Below are 26,509 nucleotides of genomic sequence, written 5' to 3'. Positions count from 1 at the left end.
AAGCACCAACCTGTCCACCGTGGGTGGGGGAACTGCATGGTATGTAAACGATTTCTCATTAAAGCATTTTTAAGAGAACAGGAAAGAAAATCAATGCCAACTTCTGAACACAAGCTTTCCTGGGGGACAGTGGTTGATGGTCACATTCAACTTCCTCTCAGGGTTTCGCCACTTTGCCCAATGAGAACGTTTCCTGACGGGGAGAAGTGCCCATTGTCCACAGCAGCCGCTGGCACTCTAACAGTGATGCCATTATGCCAGGAGCACAATGTCGTAAATGTTGTAAATCCTCGGGGGGACAGTAACAAACCATGGTGGTGGTAGGACCTGCAATCAGATAGACCTATGGAATGGCTGGTTCCCTTACTTTTTTCTTTTTTAAAATGTTTTTATTGATTTTTAGAGAGAGAGGAAGGGAGAGGGAGAGAGAGGGAGAAATCCTGCCCGGCCCGGAAATCTTGGTGCACAGGTGGACACTCAACTGCTGAGCAACTCCAGCCGCGCTGTTCCCTGTGACTAAAGGAATTTCAACAGAATCAACAAAATTGCGAGTCTCTTCGGGGACAGGGAACTGTGAACTGATGACTCTGCTGCGTGCTGCCTTTTCCTGTCCCCTGACCCTGCTCCCCTAGCCAGCCTCCCCTGCCCGGCAGCCAGAATGGAAGGGGCCCACATGGCCCTGGCTCCCCTGGGTGGGCGATGTGCTCAGGCACAGGGCTTTGGAAACGGGGTTCAGTCCAAGCCTCGGGGGGGTCTGCCCAGGGCGGTCCGCTTGCTGGCTCACCCCCACGCCCTGGCCCAGCAGTGGCCCAATTGGCCTGGATGCCGGCGGAACACAGAATGTGCACTGAGCCCAAGATAGTGCCCACGTGACGTCTGCGGTGATGGCTGTAGCCCTGCCCGGAGGCCACGGGGAGCCACACAGCACTATTTCACATCCCTGTTTCCCTTCTCATTGGTATTCAGGAGCCAGGGCTTGTCCCGATAGGTCCCCTTCACGGTACTCTGGTCAGGGTCCAGCAAACATACAGCCGCTCAGACCCTCCTGGACGGACCTCTGAGATAATCTGAAGGCGCTGAAGTATGGGGAACCGCTCTGGCCAGAGTGGCTCAGTTGTCCCATGCACCAAGAGGTTACCAACTAGATTCCCGGTCAGGGCACATGCCTGGGCTGTAGGCTCAATCCCCAATAGGGGGCATGCAGGAGACAGGTGATTGATGGTTTTCTCACCGATTTCTCTCCCTCTCCCCCTCTCTCTCTCTCTCTCTCCTCTCTCTCTCCTCTCTCTCTCTCTCTCTCTCTCTCTCTCTCTCTCTCTCTTTTTCCCCCTTCCCCTCTCTCAAATCAATAAAAACTTTAAAAGAAGTTTGGGGGCCGAGACCGGTTTGGCTCAATGGATAGAGCGTCAGCTTGGGGACTGAAGGGTCCCGGGTTGGATTCCGGTCAAGGGTATGTACCTTGGTTGTGGGCACATCCCCAGTAGGGGATGTGCAAGAGGCAGCTGATCAATGGTTCTCTCTCATCGATGTTTCTAACTCTCTATCTCTCTCCCTTCCTCTCTGTACAAAATCAATAAAATATATATTTAAAAAAAAGAAAGAAGTATGGGGAACGGGCAGGTCTGCCTCCTGGCTGCCAGATCAGGTTCTATCTCCAAGTCACAGAGACGAAGGTGGGCAGAGGAGCCGCTCTGCCTGCCTCAGGCACATCAACCCCAAGCACTAAACACAGTCTATAAGGTGGAGAGTAACAGCCTGTCCAGAAACCCACTACCAGCACTTGGCATCCTCTCCCAGATTTTGAGCAATGAATAAACCATTTTACCTACAAAAATGGGTAACTATATATCTATATCTATATATATAAAAGCCTAAGCAACCAAACAACCGAATGACCGGTCACTATGACATACACTGACCACCAGGGAACACTCGACACAGGAGCTGCCCCCTGGTGTGGGAGCACTGCTCAGCTGACCAATGGGTGCCAGACATAGGGCTCAGGGCCGGCTGCTGCAGCCTGGAGACCACAGTGGAGCAGCAGCAATGGTGGTGGCAGGCGTGTCGGGGCCGAGATGAGCAGGAGCAGCAGACAGGAGCGGCAGGCGGCACTGGACTGCCGGTTTCAGCCCGATCTCCGGCAGGCTATGCCGAGGGACCCCACTGGTGCACCATTCAGGAGCCGGCACCTATCATTTCACCCCATGGGAACCTTCCAGCTTAAGAAGACAAGGCGGGACTCCCATTTCTTAGAATGCGTAGCATTTTATTTACAGCCGCCCACTGCGTGGCTAGTCCCCGGCCCTGCCAGGGAGGGGTATTAGCGGGGTCCTGCCTGACAGGGGTCAGCACAGCAGCAGCGCTCTCTGGGGCATGGCTGACTGAGAGCCAGCCTCACTTAGTGCTGACCATGCATGTCTGGAGTCTTGGGAGCACGGCCCACCTATCCTGTTTGCTCACTCGACACAGCACATACGGGAGAAGTGGCGGAGACGGCGCTGTCCTCGGGGCTGGGCCCAGCCACGTCATTTCTTGCTCTCCCGTGTCCGCTTCTTTTTCACGCCTGGCTCCCGGCACCCAGGCACCTTTGCTCTGGCCCCTGCCGGAGGCTGCCGCCGCCTCTTGCGCACTCCTCTCCTGCCACGGCCCCCGGACTGTTCCTGGGGCGCAGCGGGGTCAGCCCCTGGGCCCCGATGCCGCCTCTTTCTCTCCACTCTGGAACTCGGGTCTGCACACGGGTCCTCCTGTTCACCTTTCCCTAAAACAGCAAGGCCACATGATGAGGTGCGTGAAGGCCTGGGCTGCTTCACTGCAATGCTGACCGAAGGGGCCAGCCCCAGGGCAGGGCAGCAGAGGACACGAGAGCACCTGGCACAGAAGCACCGACAGCCTCAGGCGCAGACACACACCAGCAGGCGGGCCCGCACCGTGTGGACACGCTGGCTCCTGCCAACAGGGAGGCAGCCTCACAAAGAACGGTGAGCACAGGATCAAGGCAAAGGCATGGCAGGGGCGGGTGCACTGGGGCTGGAGGTGATGCTGGTCAGAAGGGCCAGGCTCGGAAGCAGAGCCAGGAGCAGGGACTCGGCCTGGTGCACCAGAACCATAATGGCATTGGGGGCCGCTGGAGTAGGTGCTGAGTGGGCCCTGTGCCTGCCGCAAGGCCCAGGTGTGAAACGGTATGAACGGCGGGGCCTTGGCCAGAGCAGTGAATCGAGACCCTTCAAAAGGCACGGCCCTTCACTGCAACAGGCAGCCCATGCCTGGCGGTCTGCAGTGGCCCAGGGCCTGGGTGACAGCAGCAGAGTCGTCCTTAGGGAGGCTGTCACATTCTCACCATAACTGTGTGGACAGCTAAGGAGGGGGAAGGAGAGGGGAGGGGAAGGAAAGCCTCTAGAATCAAGGAGAGCGGTGAGGCGAACTGGTCTCGGGAGGACACTGAGGATGAGGAGTGGATGGGTCCGAACCCTCAGATGCACACAGATCCAAGATGAAAAGGATCGGGCAGCGGCGGCACAGACCAAAACTGCAGACAAGGAGAGCGGGGAAGATGGCAAGTGGCCCGGAAGCCAGACCAGCTGAGTCCCGGCTGCACAGGGCAGTGTTCTGCTGCAGGGCATCACGATGCTGGGCAGCCCGGGCAGGCAGGAGGGGGCACACCTGGAGGCCACCCCCGGACAGTGACAGGTGAGTTCGCATTACAAGTGTGTAAGCGCCTCCACGTCGGCAGGCACTGGTCCTACCTGTCTTGTTCTGCAGCTGGGCTTTGGGCGACCGCTTCTTCGCCCTCCTCCCCTTCGTCCCCTCCCGCAGCTTCCTGTGGGCTTCTTCCGGGATGTCCTCCTCAGGGAAGAGGCCTGCGGACCAGGCAGAGAGAGTGCAGGGCTGAGGGCAGGCCGTTCCTTTGTGAGCTCTCTGCTCCCTGTGACCCAGCAAGCAGCCCTCCCCAAGCTTGTGCCAGGAGGCCCTGCTCCTCGCCCACCACAGCTCAGCCGGCCCGAAACCCTAGTCGGCACAACGGGGAAGAGCCCGCTCTTGGAGCATGTAGGATGCCAGGCCCACTTCTTTAAAACGCTTATGCTGGGAGGGGCTCGGGAGGACTCCATGGGCAGATTCATGATAGGACAAGGACAGTGAAATAATAATGACAGAGTCAAGGTGGTGGGTAAAACCCTTTGAACTCTGCTATCTGTGTAAATATGTCTGTAATGACATGCTGGCGGGGGAAATGCTACATGTCCAATCATGAGCCTTCCAGAAAACTGGCTGCAGGAGAGACCGTACCAGTTCCATGAGCCACACACCAGGACGTGGAGAGGTCTGCCGCAGACCAGCAGCTTTAGCAAGCTGGGAACTTACTAAAAATGCAGGTTCCTGGGCCCCATGCTGCCCCAGGCCCAGAACTTAATTCGAGCTGCAGAACCCCAGCACCCCTCTCTGCAGACCGCTCTCCCGGGAGGAGGGGACAGATGCCTTCCCCCTGGGGCCGGTCTCAGTGCTCGGCCGGGTGCTCACCTTCAGCGAGGTCCTGCAACCTGCAAGAACAAGAGACAGTCACTCCCCATGGCTGCAGACCCCGCAGGGGGAAGGAGGCGGTACTCCTGCGTCCCGTGGGGGCAGCACAGTGGCCCTCGGTGAGGCCCCGCGCCGCCTGAACTCTGAAGTGGAGTCCTGCCCCGCCCCCCTAGCTGAGGCCGCCTGAGAGGGAAGGGGCCACCGGGGCAGTGGGGAGGACAGGCCGCCACCTTCAGAGAAACACTCACTTTCGGATCACTTTGTAGAGACGCTTCCTGTTCTGAGAAGGGGTGCTCTGGTGACTGGCCATTTCAAACAGCCTGTTAGCAACAGCCTCGTAGTCAAACTGTTTCAGAAGGAGACACAGGGAGACAAAGAGCCGGTCAGTGCCAGGTGCTGAGAGAAGCACCTGCTCTCCCATCAGCAAAGGTGACTGAACAGCTCACTCCAGGACAGTGCCTCCCCCAAAAGAAATTGGGGGGAGGGAGAGGGAGACACAATGTGTAAATTTAAATCCTCTGATAGCCACAGGAAAACAAATAAAATTAATTTTGATAAATTTTATTTAAATCAAGATATCTAAAACCTGACTAATTTCCAAAGTAATCAATATTGAAAAGTTGTAATTATCCCACATTTCCCAATTCGCCTGAAATCACAGGTCCTCACTGGCCCAGCCCCAGGAGGCGGTGGGCAGTCCTGGGACTGGGCGGCCGAAAACGGTGAAGTCTCCAGGTGCCCGGCCCCCAACCCGTTTTCAAGGATTTGTGCTCTGGCAGACGCAGGGCCCCCCAAGTCCCAGCCAACGGCTGCCCTCCCGTTCCTGGCGCCTCCTCCTCTCCAGCTCTGCCAGGTCCGATCGGCTGAGCTCAGCCCACAGCCCAGGACACCCACCTGAAGGACGGCGCCAGTGCCGTCCTCATCGTCCTCGCCCTGCTCCTCAGCCAGGCCCGGGGCAGCCCCACGGGAGCCTGGAATGAGAGAGCTGCATCAACTCAAACAATGGGAGGCTGCCCTCTGCCAGGCCCAGAGTGCACAGGGGTGGCTGTGGGAGCCCACAGCCGGAGACACTGGGGGACCCCGACAGCCTCATGCTGAGGGAAGTGGGGCCGCCACAGGCCTGGACACAAGGGAGACGCCCCAGAGGACCTGAAGGCCTGACAGGTCCTTGAGGGAGATTCAGAGGGAATTACGAGTGGCATCTTAGGTACATGGGGTGCCAGAGTTCCGGATGCCAGGGAGAAGGGCAGCTAGTCCAGCCACAGGGCAGGCCTACGGAGACGATGTTTCAGAACATTTGGGGCTCTCATGTCACTGCCCACAGAGAAACCTCAGGACCACAGCTGGCCGTGGGGGCAGGTGTGTGTGACAGATGAGGACAGCGAGGCTGCAACAGGCACAGGTGGGCACGGGCAGGCAAGTCAGGAGACTCCTGGGTCTGCCCAGGCCAGGGCCATTCAGGTGCTTAGAGTGAGAGAAAGGGAGGGACAGGGATGGCCAGAGAACATGAAATGAAAGGGGAGTGCTGACTAATAAGAAAGCCAAGGAGCAGGCCAGCAAGGGCATTAAGAGTCGGAAGAGGGAGACATTAACCCTTAATTTATGGTCAAATGACCTTCCACTCGGCGCCAGGACCCGTCTCTTTCAGGGATGGTGCCAGAAAGCCGGCCATCACAAGCGAAAGAGAGAAGCTGGTCTTCCCTACCACCACATACAAAAACTAGCTCAAATGGACCCACAGCCTACAAAGAAACCTAAACTAATAAAACTCCTAGGAAAAAAACAGGACAAAAGCTTCACAGCATTGGATGTGGCACTGAGTTACACAAAAGGCACAGACAGCAAGAGAACATATAGACAAAATGGACTTGAAAATTTTTAAATGCTGTGCATCAGAAGAAACTATCAATAGAGCAAAAACAGCTCAGAATGGGAACAGCTATCTCCAAATCATACATCTGGAAAAGGTTAGTATCCAGAATATATAGGGGACACCTAAAACTCAACAAAACCATCCATGAAGAAGGCACAGAGGACTTGAACAGACTCTTCTCCAAAGACATACAAATGCCAACTAGGACACAAAAGGATGCTCAACGTCACTGATCCTTAGGGAAATGCAACTCAAAACCACCACCAGACACCACCTCACACCCATGAGGACGGCTATCAAAAAACCCAGAAAAGGACGAGTGTTGGCAAGGATGTGGGATATGTGAACCCGTGTGCAATGTTGGTGGGAATGTAAAATGGTACAGCAACTGTGGAAAAAGCACAGTGGTTTCTCAAAAATTAAGAATAGAATTACTGCCCTAACCTGTTTGGCTCAGTGGATAGAGCGTCAGCCTGTGGACTCAAGGGTCCCAGGTTCGATTCTGGTCAAGGGCAACTACCTTGGTTGCGGGCACATCCCTAGTAGGAGGTGTACAGGAGGCAGCTGATTGATGTTTCTCTCATTGATGTTCCTATCCCTCTACCTTCCTCTCTGTAAAAAATCAATATATTTTTTTTAAAAACAAACAAAAAGTGTCCATCCACACAACAGAACACCATTCAGCCTTAAAGAGGAGCAGATCCTGACACAGACTTCCACATCGATGGTCAGAGCGCCCTGTCCTGGTGGAGTGGACATCCAGTGGGAAAGATGGGCTGGGAACAATGCAAGGGATTTGTGTAACGAGGAGCGGGTTATGCCAGGAAGTGAGACAGCAAGTGAGGCAGGGCGAGGGCTGGAAGGCTTCGCCTCAAGCAGGGCGGTCAGGGGAGGGCCCCGGAGGGACAGGGTGGAGACCGGTGGGAGAGAGAGGGCCGGGGGAGTCAGGATGGCGCACATGCAGCGAGGGCCAGGAGAGTGAGTGACATGGTGCTTGTTTTTAAAAGACACGTTGGCCATCGGGCCAAGAACAGACTTTGGGGGCAAAGGCAGAGAGGAGAAAAGAGAGGCCCAGGGCAGGTGCGCAGAGGGGGCAGGCCCGTCGTACTGAGCACACTGTAAGCCTCACCTTCAGGGGGCTTCTCAAACAGCTTCTTGGGTGGCATGCCCTGTTCCTGCCCATCATCCTCTGACATCTCCCCCTCCTCCTCATTCTCGTCTTCCTCATCCTCCATTTCATTCATTAGGTCTTCAATGGCGAGCGGGGCCTGTTCCACAATCGTTTCAAAGATGCCTCGGTTGATGTTATGTAAAACCAGGGAGCTGAACGGGAGGCAGGCACGAAGGCAGGCGTTAGGCAGGACCCGCAGAAAAAGGCCTGCTGCCTCCTGTGACCATCTCTCCCACACCGCGGCAAACGGCCCCTCCAGGGGATCTGTCCTGTGGACACTACTCGTACCCTCTTCCCAGAAGGGAACAGCAGCTTCCCAAAGACAGTCCCTGAAGAACTCAGTGCAAAGGAAGAGCCGGCAGGAGGGAGCCCCTGCCACTTACTCCTTAGTCTGGGCAGCGATTCTGCAGAAGGGATCGATGAACTTGAGGTTCTGGTCTGCCGTCAGCTGCAGGGGAAGGTAAGCGGGAGCTGCCTCAGGCCCTCATTCACCAACACCCAGGGAGGAGCTCAGCTGCCAACCCTGCCCAGCCCACTGCCCCTGCCCCCTTACCTCGCTGGCGCCCACTCTGGCCAGCTCCTCCAGGAAGATCTCGATGAAGTGACTCTTCACCCCGTTGGGGGCCTGGCTATCAGGGTGCAGGATCTCAGTCGTCAGCAGCTCCAACAGCTGCTCAATCTGTCTGAAGAAAGAAACAAGCACGTAACGCAGCAGCCGTGACAGGCACCAGGGCATGGTGTTCTATACTTTATCATGCAGACACCCAGCCATCCAGCAGCCAACCTGCAGCGGCACGCGGTCCTCCAGGACAAAGGACCCTGGCAATTACCGAGTCACGTGACCTTCCCAGCACCAGAACATACGGCCTGACTCAAGCTCAGTTACAAAGTGCAAGACGTGTGAGCACCCACAGGCCCTCCCTGTCCCTGTGCAGGGAGAGGCTGGGGCGACAGGAGGCTAGCACCCTCTGACCTCGCTGGGAGCTGCTCAGGAAGGCACACCAGGGCCCAGCAGTGCCAAGGAAGGAGACGGAGGCCACACGCGGGCCTGAGCTTGCTCCAGGTGCTGCTTCACCGAGTACACGCCCGTGAAGGTCGCACCAGACCGCTGCCTGGCACGTTGGTTTCAGTGACCACACAGGCCTGTCTCCCAGGTCGGAGAGCTCGGAGGCCAATCTTCAGGGTCTACATGCATCTGATGACACACAGATCTCTCCCCCTGAGCTGGAAAGTGGGCATTCTGTAAGGGGCTGCCCGGATGTGTGGGAACAGGAGGGATTCAGCATTCGGGAAGGGAAAGTGGGAAAAAGGAGTCGAGCCAGAGCAGGTGCAGGAGCCGTCCTCCCAGGGCTGCTGACCACGCTAAGGAACGCTTACCAAAAAACAAGCCGGTTACAGATGTGCGTCAGGGCCGAGAAGGGTAGCAGAGGGCACACAGCAATGTCACCCAGGCAACGGGAGGCCACGTGCTCAAACACTATCCCTGCACTGAACTTCTAGCAACAATGAGGACGAAGCTACCTCCGTAATCACAAACCAACAGGAAGTTAACTCAAGTACAACTGTGCCTTTACCACTGAATTCCGCTCCCGTCACTAGCTGCTCCTGGGGAACCCACAGCCCAAGGTCCTGACATGAGGGAGACCCCCAGGCTGCAAGGCCCTCCTGGGGACTTAGGGCTGACCCCACTTAAAACCAGAGAACTCCCACCCCAACGTAAGTCACCCACAAGGCCTCTGAACAAACAAACAAACAATCAGCTAACTACAGTCCAACTCCTCCTGATCTTTTTCACATGGGAAAAACGGGCAGGGCCAAGGTTTTGCTAACATTGTTTTCCAAAGGTAAAAAGTCCTCGCACACCGGGGGCTGTGAGCTGAAGTCTCTGGTTCGGTAGCTATTCTAGCATCTGGGGACTGGTTTTAGTATCCACGTACTTGAAATTAACTCCTTTAATGTACACTTTAACTTATAAATCAGTTCAAAATACTCTGTTTCTGAGCCCCTTTCCTCCTGTCTTCCCCACCCCTGCCCTACAATCGGGCAGGATGTTTCTTGTGCATCCTCAGTAAAATAAAGAGCAGCCTGCAGATGTCATGTTTGAATGACACCACGTTCGTACCATGTGCACAAAGCAATGTAGCATCTTAAAAAGTGTCTGTTGGAGAATCCAAGATGGCTGCTCGGGTAGGCACCTAGCCGCAGCCGCACGCAACAATTTCAATAAAATACAACTAAAATATAAAATGGACATTACCCAGAACTACAGGAAAGTCAACTGACTAGAAATTCTACAACGAGAAGCAAGGAGAAAACCAGAAGGAAGCGCGGAGGAGCTGTAAAAGCCCAAGGTACGGAGACACGCGGCGCGCGCGGAGAGGACGGAGCCGGAGAGGAGGGAGGCCGAGTGCCTGGCGGGCGTTCCCTAGCGGGAAGGAGATAAACACTCGGACTGTGCTGGGCCCCCAACTGCTCTGAACCCCCGTTCTGGGCCAGACCCCGGGGACCCAGGCTCATCCAGAGGGAGCTGGGCTGTAAGGCGGTACCCGGGGAAGCCGCGAAAGGAGGTCCCCGAGGCGCGCACACAGCGCGCAGAGAAGGGACTGCCGGCTGTGCCATAGGACTGCCCTGGCGGGAAGGAGACTGGGGCTCCAGACTGCTCTGAACGCCAACTCCAACTCCACTTCCAACTGAACTGAACCCCAGTTTCGGGCCCATTGCGGGAGAGCTTACACTGTTTGGCAGCAGGCGAAAATCGAGGGCACCTTTCTCTCAGAGGTGCTTGCAACAAGTACTGAAGGACCCTGAGTCTCAGGAGTCGCATAGGGCGGGGCGGACGGAAGCCAAGGCTGTAGGCTCCACCCTGAAACTCCGCCCCATCAGAAAAGCTGCCTGCGAAAATGCCTAAACCAAATAGATCACAAACGAAAGAAATGGAGGACAAAAAGCGACTGGATATAGAGTTCAAAACCACACTTATAAGGTTTTTCAAGAGACTCCTAGAAAAGGCCGATAAAATAAATGAGACCTATGAGGATATGAAAAGGGATCAACAAGAAATGCTAAGGGATCAACAAGAAATAAAGAATACATTGTCTGAAATAAAAAATATTATACAGAGTCCTAAAAACAGAATAGAAGATCACAAAAAGCAAGTCAAAGATTTGGAACATAAAGAGCCAGAAGACACTCCTCTGCAGAAGCTAGAAGGCAAGAGAATCCAGAAAATTGAAGATAATGTAAGAAACCTCTGGGACACTTTCAAACGATCCAACATCAGAATCATGGGGGTCCCAGAAGATGAGAGAGAGCAAGATATCGAAAACATACTGAAAGAAATAGTGACACAAAACTTCCCCCACCTGGGGAAAGAATTGGACTTACAAGTGCAGGAAGCACACAGAACTCCAAATAAGAGGAATCCAAAGAGGACCACACCAAGACAAATCATAATTAAGATTCCAAGAGCAAAGGACAAAGAGAGAATATTAAAAGCAGCAAGAGCTAAGCAGGTGGTTACCTATAAAGGAGCACCTATACGATTGTCAGCTGATTTCTCAACAGAAACCATGCAGGCCAGACGGGAATGGCAAGAAATATTCAAGATGATGAATAGCAAAAACCTACAGCCAAAAATACTTTACCCAGCAAAGCTATCACTCAGAATCGAAGGTCAGATAAAGAGCTTCACTAATAAAAAAAAGCTAAAGGAGTTCATCACCACCAAACCAGAATTATATGAATTGCTGAAGGGAGTTCTTTCAGAAGAGAAAGTAAATAAAGATAAAAATGATGAACAACAAATACGTAACTATCAACAAGTGAATCTAAAAACCAAGGAAATTAAAAAAAAAAATCTGATGAACAATATTAACTGTTGAATATAATAGAATCAGAGGTATGGAAGGGGAGTGAACTGATGATTCTTGGGGAAAAGGGGAGAGGGGAATGTGGGAAGAGACTGAACATAAACTGTGCACCTATGGATGAGGACAATGGGGAGTGGAAAAAGGGCAGAGGGTGGGGTGGGAAGGGGGGGGGGGGAAGGAACACTTGTAATAATATGAACAATAAAAATTTATTAAAAAAAAATAATAATAAAAATAAAAAGTGTCTGTTGTAGTTAAAGTCGCTTTTTAACGTCTTATAAATTCTGAGTTCTTTATACCTAACGTGTATCACTCTCAAAATTAGAAAACAATTATAAAGAAACCAAATTAGATTAATTTTTAAAAATTTTTAAGTGAACATTCAGAAACCCACTGTGTGTGGTGGGTCTCAGTCTGCCCCCCCCCCCCCCCCAGGTTAGAAACCTGCTCCCCCTCAGCTGGACGCACAGCTCCAGGCCAGGCGGCTGGAGGGCCCTGCCCGGTCCCAGGAGGGGCCGGAAGAGCAGAGCCAGCAGAGCCCAGGCCGCCCACGCGGCTGAGCGGCTCTGCCTGTGCCAGCGGGAACGGAGGCCCCTTGCAGGTTAGAGGACACACATGACCCCACCACAAGCACCACTGGCACAGTGAGGAGTCTGGGCAACTATTTCTAGAACCAGGAGCTATGATCTTTGATAAGAGCTAAACATGAATACACGGTATTTTTTATGTGAGAACTCAATTCTAATGCACAACTTAGCATCAAGGTTGAAAACAAACATTTACATGAACACATGCAAACTGTAATTTTTCAATGACCTTCATTGTAAGTGCCATCGGTCACTCCTTAATGTTAGGGTGACGTCTCCTTTACAACTAATAACTGAGAGAGAAGCCGTGAACCCGATCCCCCGACAGAAACCCGGACGGGCCGCGAGCAGCAGCCTGAGGACGCGCTGCGATACTGACCTTTCCTCCCACGCCCGCATTCTCAGGGCCTTGAAGGACTCCTTCAGGACCAGCCGCATGAGCTGTGCACAGGAGGAGGCCGTTAGTGCAGCGCAACCCAGACTGCCCCTCTGCCCAACCCCCCCAGTCTGCCCCTCTGCCCAACCCCCCCAGTCTGCCCCTCTGCCCAACCCCCCCCCAGACTGCCCCTCTGCCCAACCCTCCCCAGACTGCCCCTCTGCCCAACCCCCCACAGACTACCCCTCTGCCCAACCCCCCCCAGACTGTCCCTCTGCCCAACCCCCCCAGACTGCCCCTCTGCCCAACCCCCCCCAGACTGCCCCTCTGCCCAACCCCCCCAGACTGCCTCTCTGCCCAACCTCCCCAGACTGCCCATCTGCCCAACCCCCCCAGACTGTCCCTCTGCCCAACCCCCCCAGACTGCCCCTCTGCCCAACCCCCCCAGACTGCCCCTCTGCCCAACCCCCCCAGACTGCCCCTCTGCCCAACCCCCCCAGACTGCCCATCTGCCCAACCCCCCCAGACTGCCCCTCTGCCCCGGGGTCGTCTGCGAGCCCCAAACACACAGCAGGCCCCAGAGCTGGAGGAGGACAGGACACAAGCCCTCAGAACCCGGGGCTGGGATGCCCAGCTTTCCAAGCGCTTGTGCCCCCGAACAAGACCTAGGCTCCCCGTTCGACCACCAGGCTAATGGGTCAGCGGTCAGGGTGGCCGCACTGACCAGAGCCTTTAGCTCTGCCCTGTTGGAGTGGAGGCTCAAAGACCAGACCACTCTATGCTGCACCCCCAGCCCGCCCTCCCCAACTCTCTGGGTGCTCAGAGTGCTCCCCCCACCACTCTGGCACTGCAGGGGACCTGGCCGAGGGGCGCAGGCTGCTTCCTCACCAGGTAGAACTTATCCAGGCGCAGCCTGTCTATGCCCGTCCACTCGCGGTTCATGGTCTGCCAGAAGGTCTGAAGGAACAGGTGCTCTGGGGAGGAAAACGGGCCACAAGAGAATCACGGAGGGCTACAGAAGCCACTTTGGAAAGCAAAGGGACAGAATCATGAGAAACTGGTCAGGACGTTGTGTGCAACCAACCCCTGCCATTCTGTCTGAGTCTGCTGAGCTGAGAATCTGGCTTAGAGATGGAGCAATGAGGAACCTCAGAAGGAAAAGCAGAGCTCCCCTACAACTCTGCACGGCAGCCACATTCTCTGAAGAGCAGGTGCAGAGAGCCTGCAAAGCCAGCAGCAAGAAAGGAGGCTGCTCAGGCCACTTCCTCCCCGGGCCCTCGGCCTCCCTGACACCCATGCAGAACCTCGCCTCTTGCCCCACCAGCCGTACTAACCAACCAAACACAAAACCCTGCTGACAATGGCTGTGCCAGAGCACTAGGGCTGGCTATGCCCTACAGACGCCTGTGGTGAAGCTCTGACCCCCCATACCTAGAAATAGGACTTTCTTTGAATACTAGAGGCCCGATGCACGAGCAGGCCTTCCTTCCCCTGGCTGCCAGCACCGCTTCCCTCCGGCCCCGGCAGGCACCCGGGACCCAGGCTTCCTTTGCAGCCCCGGCTGGACGTCCAGTCTAATTAGCATATTACGCTTTTATTATTATAGATATAGTCTTTAAAGGGGTAAAGATAAAATAAGGTCACTGGTGTGGGCCCTCATCCATTCAGACTGCTGTCCTTATAAGATTCGATCAGGACACAGACACGGAGGGACAATCACTGAGGGCACAGGGAGAAGACAGCATCTACATGCCAAAGGAAGAGGCCCCAGGAGAAACCAGCCCTGCCCACACCTGCCATCAGGACACAGAGGGGCACCTCTTATCCCCCCTTACGGCTTCTCCAACAGCAAAAAATTGATCAGATGGCTCAGCAACGGACGGGCCTGCGTGCACTGACTCATTCCAGTGTCACTAGGTGAACACTCTCTACTTTGCCTTTTGCTGAGCAGACTCTCCTGCAGGTTCTTAGGAGGTAAAAAGTACAGAAGGAAGATATTCTCCTTACACTCTGCCAAGTTGAGTAAGTAGTTTCTGTGATTTCTGTGCAGGCCCCACCACCCTACCCCCAGATCCTTTGCCGATTTAAGTCTGAACTAAACCCACTAGCAATGGTCCTAGTGCCTATGCCGGTGATGCTCCTGGCCCTGGCCACCTTGGGGCAGCAGAGGGAGGCACAATGCCGGGGCCTAGGCCCCACCCTCAGAATTCCACCTAAGGTCAGCAGGGTCTGGATATCAAGACTCTAAAGACTCCCATGTGACCTCATGGGCAAGTGGCAGTGTTGACAACTACTCATCGTGGTCAGAAGAGAAACAGAAGCTCACGGAGGAACTCCACAACGATCGGATGAGATTCAGTCCGGCAGCTTGGTAACACCACACTAGCTTGCCATTTTAACGTTAAAATGTAGGGTTTTAGCCCTTTAGACTTTTGAGCTGAGTGTATTTGAAGTGTTTCACACATAAGCGCCAGCAGACACCAGCTACAATGGTCTTCTCTCTTGCTCTAGACCTCAGAGCTTAGGCTTCTGTGTGTGGTAGCTACTGACTCAGTGGTTCTGGCCTTCCCATAGGGTAAGGATACTCACGTGCCTCTGTGGTTTGAAAAGCATGGACAAGCTGGGAAATGGTCCTTCCTAGTTCCTCCTGTGCAGGAAACAGTAATCTCCTTCAGCCCCTGAGGAAACGCAGTCTCACAACAACAGGCAGCACACTCAATGCCACCCGCCAGGAGACAGGCTTCCCTGGCTGCTTCAGCCCAGAGTGCATGAGTTTGCAAGCTACATCCCTGCTATGAAGGGCTTCACTGTACAGCTGGGCCAGCAGAACCTGGCAACAGGGCAGTAACTGCCCGCATGATCCCACTGAGCCCTGAGCAACAGAGGTTGGCCGTCAAAGAATAAGAGAAGACAGGTGCGGGACATGCAGCCACCTGACCAGTACAAAGAGGGAGCTACCAGACCCGTCTAACTTTCTCACTGCCTGCTGTGCCACTGGCCAAGCAGGACTCAGTGCACTTCCTAAATGGCTAACTCCAGAGCCTTCCCTGAGACTCCAGTTTAGTGGGCATGGAATACAGCGCAGGATTCTGCACTTTAACTACTGCCCCAACACCCAAGGATCTTAAAGAAGAGAAAACAATTCATATTCTAATAAACACTGCTTTACAAAGGCTAGCATTTTAAGGCAATGAAACTACTCTGACTTGCACTGGTGAGCGACTGTGTGGCTATGGCGCTCAACTCAACTCATACAAGACCCTCTCTAAACGAAGGCCCTCACCTTCCTGCCATAAATAAATAAAAAAGCTGTAATCTTCGCCCAGAGTCCACCACAGGCCCATCTGGCCTCCTGACGCTGCTGCTCCAGCTCCTTCTGCCTTCCCATACACTCACCTGGAGGAGCGGCTTGTCCTGCATCCACATGCAATAAAAGAGACCTTTCCACACCTTCAGCAGCTCGTCATGAGTGAAACCACCTGCATCAAAACGGCAACGCTCAGACTACATGGACCCCAGCCTTTTAGTACCTCCCCTCTCCTCTCAAGACATCCTCCTAACTCGGAATCCACTGGGCCTGGGCCCACAGGGACTCCCCCAGGTAACTGCCATCTCATTCTTGCAATAAAAACTGAGAACCTCCAAAACTGTACATTTTTGGAGATTCAAAACTGAGTGAGTCACTATTGGTCGGGTGTGGCCAGGCCCGGAGCAGTGGCTGCCAGGCTGGGAGCAGCCAGGCCCAGAGCCGCCGGGTCTGATGCAGCCAGGCCTGGAGCAGCAGCAGCCAAGTCCAAAGCAGCTAGGTCGGGAGCGGCAGTGACCAGACCCGGAGCAGCTGGTTGTGGAACAAACCAGAGCAACAGAGGCCAGGCCCAGAGCAGCCAGGCCCGGAACAGCTCGCTCCTTGCCTGCCCCTGCCCCACGGCTGCCTCTCAGACATGGCTGGAAACTTTTGTGGGAACTTGAGGGTCTGCTGAATCAAGTGATGAAGGCTTGGATCTGGATGTGTTGAGTTAGTATAGGGCTGGGGTGTTGATCTGTGAGTGCCTTGGGTGGGGCCTGGATGAGGCTGGTTGACCTATTTGGAAGTGTCTTTTGTGTGAAATGTATCATTGGGCATGTGGAGGTATTATTGATATGAGAAAATGCTAAGTAACTGATTTACTATCTGAAAAGGGATTTACTATCGGGGAAAGGGAGGGAGGAAGAGACTGAACACAAACTGCACCTGTGGATGGGGACAGTGGGGGATGGGGAGGGGGCGGAGGGTGGGGTGGGAACCTGGTGGAGGGGGGAAGAAATGAGGAACCTTTGTAATAATATGAACAATAAAGATTGATTAAAAAAAAAAAAAAAAAAAAAAACTGAGTGAGTCACTATGTCCTGAGTTGGATGGCAGCTGGCTACCCAGGTGAATTTTAATTCATCCAGCGTTACACTTGGGGTTTGTGCACTTTTCTGCAGATTTCAAATTTCAAAGGAAAAGGTTACGTCATCAGGCCACGACAGGAAGAAGACACATACAATCACTCTAAATATTGACTGAGTTCCTGTGTCTGGCACCGTGTTTAATGAGCCGTGGTTCTCAGACCTGAGCACTAGTGCTAGATTCACCCGGGGGCTTCCAAACACACGGATCGCTAACCCTGCGGCCAGTTTCTGATTCAGCAAGGCTGAGAGGCAACCAAGAAATTGCATTTCCAGCCAAAACCGGATTGGCTCAGTGGATAGAGCATCAGTCTATGGACTGAAAGGTCCCGGGTTCGATTCCGGTTAAGGGCATGTAACTTGGTTGCGGGCACATCCCCAGTAGGGAGTGTGCAGGAGGCATCTCATTGATGATTCCCTCTCATAGATGTTTCTAACTCTCTATCCCTCTCTCTTCCTCAATGTAGAAAAATCAATAAAATATATATTTTGTTTAAAAAAAAAAAAAAAAAAAAAAAAAGGCCGGGGCCGGTTTGGCTAAGTGGATAGAGCGTCAGCCTGCGGACTGAAGGGTCCCCGGTTCGATTCCGGGCAAGGGCATGTACCTTGTTGCGGGCACATCCCCAGTAGGGGGTGTGCAAGAGGCAGCTGATCTATAATTCTCTCTCATTGATGTTTCTAACTCTCTATCCTTCTCTCTTCCTCTCTGTGAAAAATCAATAAAATATATTTAAAAATAAAATAAAATAAAAAAGAAACTGCATTTCCAACGAACGTCCGGCGACGCCGAAGTTGCCGATGGGGTACCACACTTTGAGAACCACTGTTACAGCAGAGACCAGTTAACAAGCATGTTCTCTGCTCTGGCGGAGCGTACGCACCAGTGAAACTCAAATGACAGCCCAACACTTACACAAGGAGCATTACAGTGACAAGTGACAAATGCCGCGGGGAGCGGCCGTGGAAAATACACCCGCAGGCGCGCCGGACCGCGTGGTTCGGAGGCCACCCAGCCGGGACCGCCCCCGCCGCGCCGCGCCCCCACCCGGCAGGCCCAGTCCCCGGGGCGGCCCCGCCGGCCACGCGCCAACCTGCAGCCCGCTGAGTCCTGGCGACGATGTATTTCCGGAGCTTCCTCACCGCCCGGTCCCGGGTCACCTGCTCGTTCCCTGCCAGGCGCTGCGCCAGCTGGATCTCAGGGGGGAGCTGCGGAACCATGGCGATCGCACCGAGAACTCCAGGTACCTGCGCCCGCGCCGCCGCGCTATGCCCGGTCGCGCGGTGTGACGTCACACGACCGCGCCGGCCTGGCCCGGGCGCGCTCTCTGACTACGAGCGCGTAGAAGGGCCTCTCCCCGGCCGCACGCCACTGCCCCGTAATGGCCGGCCACCGCAATGACAGCACTAGACAGTTGTAATTAAAGGGTCACTAAGCCTGTGCCCGCCTTTCAAGGGGGGCGGTAGTTTAACCTGGTTGATGACGAGAAGGTTCTTTAGCAAAGAATGCCAGCGAGCACAGATGGAAGGAATGGTAGAATTGGAGAAAAATCTGTGCAGCTCCTAGTAAATCTTTGATTCAGGGCGACAGTCGTCAGAAAATGGCACAAGGGCTAAAGAAAGGTGGTCTCAGCTATCAGTCCCCGCCCCAAATGGCCTGCCCCTGTGGGCCGATGGTCCCTCCCACGCAGCAGCAGCACCTGTGGGCAGTCAAGGCTGACCCTCATCCAGCCTTCAGGACTGCACCCCCGGTTTCAGGACATAGGAAGGCTGAGCAGGGTGCACAAGAAGACAATCACCACCCTAGTCTGGGACAGTTGGCAAGACAACCGTCCTAATATCTTCAGAGTTAAAGTCATGGATGAAGGAAGGAAGGAACCCCTATGTAAAGAAGGGGATTTACTCCTTCACATAGTTGAATATACAAATCTTGGTTGGATCATGGTTCAAAGAAAAAGCTCTATAAGTCATTTGAGATCAACGGGAAAGTTTGCATATAGACTAGATGTTGGACTATAGTGCAGAATAATTTTTTTATTTTCTTAGGTGTGACAATGTTGTGTTTATGTGTTTATGTTCATGCAGAATGGACTCAGCAGATTTTTCCTGTTAAGGGCCACGTGTCAGGGAACCCAAAGCCTGCTGACATACTAGGCTACCAGGATGGAGGGCTGTGGTTTCTTATGGCAAACAGACACACAGCAAACAGCACAGGAAACGGTCATATAGAGTGAGTCCAGGAGACACCGGGAGGAGCTTCCAGAATCCTCTCCAGGTGAAGTCACACAGGCCACACTTACCTCCCCAGCACGGAGCTCTGACAGCACGTGTAAGGTGTCGAAATGGAGAACACAGGACACAAAATGGAGAAACACCCACTTCCTTGACATTAGTGAGTAAAGGATAGTTAACATTTACAGTAAGTAGAGATAATTTGTGGGGAACAGCATAACTGGTGCCAGTGTGGTTATGCCTCCGAGGGGTTTGGGGAAAAAATTCACACTGACTTATCAGAGGTATCTTTCCTAGGTGCATAAGAACAATGGGCAGGGCTTGCTTAAGATAAAGATTGATCTTTACCGAGAAGCTATGGGCGTGGGATGTGATTGCCAGCATGACCTGCCCAGCTAGGAATTTATTATCGAATCACCTTTGTGTTACTGTCAGGCTCACCTAGCAGCGCCCAGAGCTTGTCCGGTCTGCTGTGTAGCCCCTTTTTCATTCACACATTCATTCATTCCGTCATTCATTCATTCTGTCATTCATTCATAACCGAATTGTAGGGGTCTCTCCTTCCCCTCCACACCTGGCCTCCCACCCTTCCTGGAATTACACACCAGGCTCTTCCCTGGCAGGTACCAGAAAAGCTTGCCTCTCCCACTTTCCTGTTCATGGGCCACTCCCTCCCCTTCTGTAGGGTTCTGCACGGAGCCCTACAGAAGGCAAGGCTGGGCCTGCTCCTGCAGTCAGCACCCAGGGGTGGGAGAGGCCCAGCATCCCCTGAGGTGCAGCCCTGGAGTGGGGGAGGGGTGAGCCGGAATGCTGCTCCCACTCCAACCGGAGGCCCTGGCAGGCATCTCCTCACTGGACTCCTTTGTGCCTCCTCTGCTCACACACATCAGCCCTTCACCGAGTCCCTGGGTCACACGCTGGTGACACCCGGAGTGGCTGGTGCAAGCTGGCTGCTGGGTCAGGTCTCACAGATGAGGAGTGCAGAGCAGTCCAAGGCACTGGGGAGTGAGGCCAGGCAGGGCCCGGTCCTGGACTCCAGGATGCCCTGGCGGTCTGTCCCCCAGCTACTTCCGGAGCACAGACTTCTCTCCCTCCTGCTCTTGGGGACTCTCAGGTCCAGCTCCAACTCACCTCTGGGTCTCTCCCACCGGAACCTGCCCTGCCGGCAGTGTGGCAGCGGAGTTCGGAGTTCCTAGCTTCCAGAGCTAAGGCCCAGGATGTGGGACTGCAGCTTCGAAGGGGAGGAGGACACATCACAGGAAGATGGGAGAGCAGAAGTGTGGTGGCCAGCTGTCTGCCTGCCACGCAGGCGAGCCTCACATTTAAAAAGAAATGACCTCTGACCTTTGCTCTCTTTCTGGACCAGGCTCCCTGCCCACATGATTTTAATGGAATCATTTCATTTTTTTGTCCCCCCCTCCCCCCCTTTATTTTAGAGAGAGGAAGGGAGAGGGAGAGCAAGAGAGGAACATCAATGTGGGAGAAAAACATGGATCAGTTGTCTACAGTTTAGGGCCCCCTGGGGACATGGAACAGGAAGTTGAACCCACGACCCTTTGGTGCACAGGGGAAAGCTACCAACGACTGAGCCACACCGGCCAGGGCCGTACCTACATGCTATGAAGGGAGAGGTGAAAGTTCTCACCACCCCAGTGGCTGGGTCTTGATGGCCCTCTGCTCAGCAGAATCAACAGGTGAAAGTGACATGTTTTGGAGGCGCCCTGCTTGTCTCCAAGGCCAAGCCTACCCACACCAAACAGGGTGCAGGCACTGCCTGCAGCACAGGACATGGTCCCCAGGCGGCGCCCTCGCGGGGTTCCAGATTGTGCAAGGCGCCTGTCCCTCCCCCAGCTCCCTTCACCCCGACCCCACCCACACTCCACCCCACCCCACCCCCAACCCGCACAGGGGCCCCGCCCACCGGACCGAATCCTCCCCGCGGCTCCGCCCGCGTCAGCTGACGGCGGGTTTAAGAGGAGGCAGAGCTCAAAGCTTAGCAGCCACTGTCTCCGCTGCTGATCTCACTCCCCGGCCGCTGCTCACAGATCCGTGCCCGCTGCTCCGCCATGATTCGGTGCGGTGGAACCTCCGACACCAAGCCCGCCACGGCCGAGATCCAGGCCATCGCCGACGAGGTAGGCGGCCCGGGGCCTCCCGCCCCGCCCACAGGGGCAGCCCCGCCGGGGCGCTGGGACCGCGACCCTGGGCCTGGGCTCCGGGCTCTGGGCTGTGCGCGCCCAGGCTCGGAGGGAAGGGCCCGGTGTTGGTCCTCGGGCGGTTCCGGGGGGAATCAATCCGAGAGAGAGGGGAGCCAGGGCAGGTGGGATGGAAGGTAGCAGTCCGTGAACCCGGGGAAGAGATCCTACACGTCTACCCTTATTCTGGTTCTCCTTGTGTACGTTTGAAGTCATCCCCAAATAAATGTTAAAAAAGAAAAAGAACCAGAAACCAGGCTGGGAGGCAGAGGCAGAGCCTGGCTCAGACCCTGGGCAGCACTGGACTCCGGTGCCTCCGTGTTCTCCTCTGGAAAGTGGGGATCCCTGGGTGCCTTCCCCGGAGGTTCTGGGGGAGGGAAGGGGAGACCGAGGGGCCACGGGAAGGGGAGACGGTGGGGCCACCGGAAGGGGAGATGGTGGGGACACTGGAAGGCTTAGGTCCCAGGAGACACAAAGTCAAACAAACCTGCTTCTTCCCTGACCCGATAGTACCCTTCCTCCCACTTCACCCACTTTGCTCAGGTGGTTCAGTCCATCTGACCACAGTAACGCGTGGTGAGTCAGGCCCATGGGACTTTGAAAATGAGGAATCTGTAGAGACTGCCAGGCGAGCCAGCGTGGGCGAGGTTCATGTCCCAGGGCTCCAGAGCCCAGCCTCTCCTGCGGTTGGGTTGCCCAGGCCTAAGGGATTCCTCACTTGCTGCGTGAACTTTGAATGTGCATCAGCTCGCTCAGGAGAGAAGGGTCGCTGTCGCCTTAATGTGGTGATGGTCCCTTGAGAGTGACAAGAGGGCAGTCCCATCATCGCTGGGAGGCAGTCCTGGAGGGCGGGCTTTGCCTGTGGCTCCCAGAGGACAGGGCAGGCACATCTTGCTGCCTCCCCTGTGTACACTGACTCCTCCCCAAGCTCTCTGGGCTGCAGGAGAGGAGAACAGAGGCCAGAGAGGGAGCCCTGGCCAGAAGGATGTCAGAGTCCCTAATTCTGGCTCAGCCTCCTCCAGTAGCACCCACCAGTCCCGACCTTGGCCTTTCCTGGCCCTCTGCTGTCTCCTGGCCCCTGGAGGGCTAGTGACGGGCAACTTCCTAACCATCCCCAGGCCTTCCGTGCTCCCCTTCGCCCCAGCACAGCTCACGGTTCCGCGGCCAGCAGGAAACCAGTGACCCGCCACCACAGGCAGGGCCTGGAGGCTGCCACGTGCCCAGTCCCAGCGCCCACATTTGGGTTGTCTCCCCACTCCTTGCCCTCCTGCCTCCACTCCTGAAACAGGCCAGGAGGGAAGCGATTCCTTCCCAGACTCCCCTGTGGGTTTGTGCGTGTCACTCCTCCCCTGAGGCTTGTCCACCGTCTGCAGGGTCAGATCCCTGCAGACCAAACATGGCGCCTTGAAGAACAGGTAAGCACTGAGACAGCTGGGCCTGCAGTGAGAACCCAGGCGGCCGCATGTACAGGGCAAAGGAATGCATACACCGGGCAAAGGAACGGCAGGAGGAACCTGCTTTCTTCCTTTCTAACCTTCCCTCCTGTCCTTAGCTGCTGACTCCATTTCCCCTTTCTTATCCCCAGTTAGGGCCCCTCCCTGAAGGCACAGGACAGACACGAAGCCTTTGTGAACCTCTGTGACTCACTGGCATGTCATGAGAGTCATCCCCGTGGGCTCCCACAGCTCATCAAGCTGAGTTAACGAAAGTCCTCTGACTTTCCACACCGTGTCCAGTCAGCATGCCCCAGTGCCTACCAGTAGTCTGGAGAGCAGCCAGAGACCTTGCAACCAGCTTTGATTTTACTGTAAGAAAAACCAACCAACCACCCTGTAGAGGCCGCCTGGGAAGGCACCTGGGCATTCTTTTAACTGTTGCCAGCTGAGTCCCAGACGACTGGCAAAGCCCAGGCTCTGATGCACATTTGCCCGAGATGGCAGGAAGTGTAATCAGCTTGGCCTTCAAATCAACCTAGGTCAGTGTTTCCCAACCTTCTCTCATGATGAGAATCACCTGGTGGAGTTGTTAAACCACAGATTCCTGAATCCCAACTAAGAAGTGCTAAACTAGAATTTTTGAGAACATATAGGTAAAATTGCATACCTAACTTAGTGCTCTGTATATAAAATCTGTCTTAGAGCACTAGTTAAGTATACAATTTTACCTATATGTTCCCAAAAATTCTAGTTTAGCACTTTTTAGTTGGGATTCAGGAATCTGTGGTTTAACAACTCCACCAGGTGATTCTCATCATGAGAGAAGGTTGGGAAACACTGGCCTAGGTGTCCGCAGGGGCGGGACTAGTTATGTAAATCGAGGCATGCTAGGGCCCACTTAAAAATGCAAATAAGCCGAGACCGGTTTGGCTCAGTGAATAGAGCATCCGCTTGGGGACTGAAGGAACCCGGGTTTGATTCCGGTCAAGGGCATGTACCTTGGTTGCAGGCATATCCCCAGTAGGGGGTGTGCAAGAGGCAGCTGATCGATGACTCTCTCTCATCGATTTTTCTAACTCTCTATCTCCCTCCCTTCCTCTCTGTACAAAATCAATAAAATATGTTTAAAAAAAAAAAAAGAATGCAAATAAGTTGGTGTTACTTCCTGGTATGGGGGGGGGGGTATAAAATAAATGTGCTGGGAGGGTTAGTCCTTGTCTTCCTGCCTCTCCAGCAGACAGCATGGCGCCCACCCAGCTCTCAGCTTCAAATCTATCTCTGTGTCTTCTCTCTCTCTTTCTATTATTTCTCAATCCCTGGCCGCCTCCACTTAGAACCCATTCGTTTATCTCTCTTTCCTTGTGGGACTCGGAAACGGGAGATCCCCGCCATGTGTGGCTCCGCACCAACCTGCTCTCTCCTGCCTCCATGAAGATACTCGGTTAATAAGAGACCAAGATCCCGAGAGACAGGATTGAACCCCAAGTTTGGTTCCTGTTTGAGACTCAGGATCAGCATCTGCCCAAAGGCATGGCGTCCCCAGGAATGACCTATCAATGCAGGAAGCACCTCTACCTGCAAAGCACTCTCTCTGCTGCCTCATCTGCTTCAAAAGCACCTGGGCACAGCCTCGGGGCCCAGGAGGGGGAAGTTAAGAGTATTCGGGCACTTCTATAAGATGGAAGGTTAAATCTATAATTAAAATTAACTTTAGTTTAAACTTATAAACTTTTACGTTTTTCATTTTAAAAGCGTCATTAAAAATTACATAACATTGTTGAAATGAGTTGTTTGGGTCTTAAGTAAAAAAGGAAAGCAGGGTATGAACTTGTAGGCAGTGTCATAATGAAGTTATAAAAACTTCCCGCGCCTACAAAAGAATGGGCAAGTGAGATGCTGAAATCATACCTTTGGAACTGGGTAGAATTAAGGAATTGTTTGCTGCACTTTACCATTAGCCTGAACAGTCGCAAGCATGTAAAACTCGAGTCTGGTGGGCCACATGCCTTGTGCTGGCCACGAGTTTGACATGCTTGGTCCTGCATTGAGGAATGATCTGTAAAGGGCGGGCCTTAGAGGTCAGTTGGTAACATCTGACACGAGGCCGCAGCTCCCGTGTCAGTCACTCATGCAGGACCGGTTTCCCCTCTCTCCTGCTCCCTAGGTGAAGTCCCAGCTGGAGGAGAAGGTAAACAAGAAGTACCCCACTTTCAAGGCCACGGAGTACAAGAGCCAGGTGGTCGCGGGGATTAACTACTTCATCAAGGTGGAGTGTCCGCTACTGGGGAGCTCATGCAGACCTGGGGGGAGGGAGGACCTATCGGGGCCAGGACAGGGTTCCTGTAGCCCTGGCTGGTGTGGTTCAAGGGATAGAGCATCAGCCTGCACACCTAAGGGCCACAGGTTTGATTCCTGGTCAAGGGCTGGTACCTGGGTTGCAGGTTCAATACCTGGCCTCAGTTGGGATGCATGCAGGATGTGTCTCTCTCACATCGATCTCTCTCTTTCTCTCCAAAAATCAATACAAATGTTTTTAAACGAATAAAATAAATGAGTGTGCATGCACTCCTTGGAGGAGAGGACTGAGCCTTTCAGGTAACTGAGGGCTCTGAGGAGCGAATGTAGCGTGCCCAGGGTGCTGGCCGGGGTGATGGGTGTCCACTGTGCCCAAAGGAGGAAGATGAGACTGTCCCCACCCTAGCTGCTGATGCCCTGAAGGGACCCGGCCTCCAGGCTCTCAGGCCCTTTGTCACACAGCCCGCCAGGCACAGGCAGTTGGGTCAGAGGCAGCACCTGCCCCCCTCACTCGCCTCTCTCTTCCCAGGTTCAAGTTGAAGATGATGACTTCGTGCACATCCGCGTCTATCGGGCTCTCCCTCATGAAAACAAGGCCTTGGCCCTGAGCAACTATCAGACCAACAAGAACAAGCAAGACGAGCTCACCTACTTCTAGTTCCGGATCTTGAACTGAACCTTTGCCACGCGGTTCTCTGCCACGTGGTCGTGTGCTGGGGTCCTAAATGAGCGGTGTCTCTGTGCCGCTCTGCGCCAATCTGGAGTCTCTGCTTCTGGCTCTAATAGCGTGATTTTCCTCCCAATCAATGATCTGAACGGAATTGCTTTCCAAGAGGGCTTAGCTGATTTCTAACTAAATACATTTTTACGTTTTTGCAAATTTCCTTTGTTGTAGATTTTTTTTCTTCGTCTGAAACATAACCACCATACAGACCTGTTTACAAAGGTCTTTCACAGCCACGCGCCAGCCTGAGCCAGCTGAGGCCCCTCCACCTGAGGAGGAGAGCCCAGAGGGGTTGCCCGAGGTCCCACCAAGTGGGTGGTAGATCCAAGACCCCAGGTGTCTGTTCCAGCTACAGCTCTGCACCCTGCTGCCTGGACTCTGCATCCTGTCTCCAGGCCTCGGTTGCCCCCCCATAAGTAAAAAGATTCGAGGAAACCCGATTCTTCCAATTTTAGTATATGTGCTGCCAATGCGAGCACTAAACCCGATTCTTGACCGTGAGTTTGACATGTGCTCAGTCACACTGCGTTTCCGTAGCAGCGGTCACAGGGCAGGGACAAAGGGTTGGGCACACCAGCTGCCCTGAGCACTGGCGGCCTGGGAGGCTGTGTGGTGCCTGCTATAACCTGGAGCATCTGGGAGGGCCTGCCTATTTCATCAAGGGTCCTGCCCATTCATGCGGTCAGTATCTAATTGGTTTGCTCCTTGTTTGTGTGAAATATCAATAGAATTAAACAATGTCCCTGACATCATGGGATTAATGACAGTAGGGTGAGATTTCTTTCTTTTTAATTTCTTTATTAAGGTA

The 26,509-nt window shown here is 54.2% G+C and overlaps 2 protein-coding genes across 2 annotated transcripts; one reads left to right on the top strand and one right to left on the bottom strand.

Moving 5' to 3' along the window:
* Positions 1-2,245: 2,245 nt before the first annotated feature.
* RRP1 (ribosomal RNA processing 1) lies at positions 2,246-18,124 on the bottom strand. The gene is made up of 13 exons (XM_084873665.1): positions 17,914-18,124; positions 15,788-15,870; positions 14,981-15,038; positions 13,280-13,365; positions 12,395-12,456; positions 8,113-8,242; positions 7,943-8,007; positions 7,518-7,711; positions 5,410-5,486; positions 4,764-4,861; positions 4,516-4,535; positions 3,744-3,857; positions 2,246-2,758 (listed from the first exon to the last, which is right to left on the bottom strand). Exons 1-13 carry the CDS (start codon positions 18,038-18,040, stop codon positions 2,526-2,528), a joined length of 1,347 nt encoding a protein of 448 aa, XP_084729791.1. The 5' UTR covers positions 18,041-18,124; the 3' UTR covers positions 2,246-2,525.
* Positions 18,125-20,955: 2,831 nt separating this feature from the next.
* On the top strand, positions 20,956-25,857 carry LOC311617290 (cystatin-B-like). Its single transcript, XM_084873730.1, has 3 exons — positions 20,956-21,186; positions 24,847-24,948; positions 25,507-25,857. Exons 1-3 carry the CDS (start codon positions 21,118-21,120, stop codon positions 25,633-25,635), a joined length of 300 nt encoding a protein of 99 aa, XP_084729856.1. The 5' UTR covers positions 20,956-21,117; the 3' UTR covers positions 25,636-25,857.
* The last annotated feature ends 652 nt before the right edge of the window (positions 25,858-26,509 follow it).

This window comes from Pipistrellus hanaki (genome assembly GCF_964339955.1).
Source record: "Pipistrellus hanaki genome assembly, chromosome: 2".
Lineage (NCBI taxonomy): Eukaryota > Metazoa > Chordata > Mammalia > Chiroptera > Vespertilionidae > Pipistrellus > Pipistrellus hanaki.
Note: the sequence above shows the minus strand (reverse complement) of the source record. Positions and strands in the feature narration are given on the sequence as shown.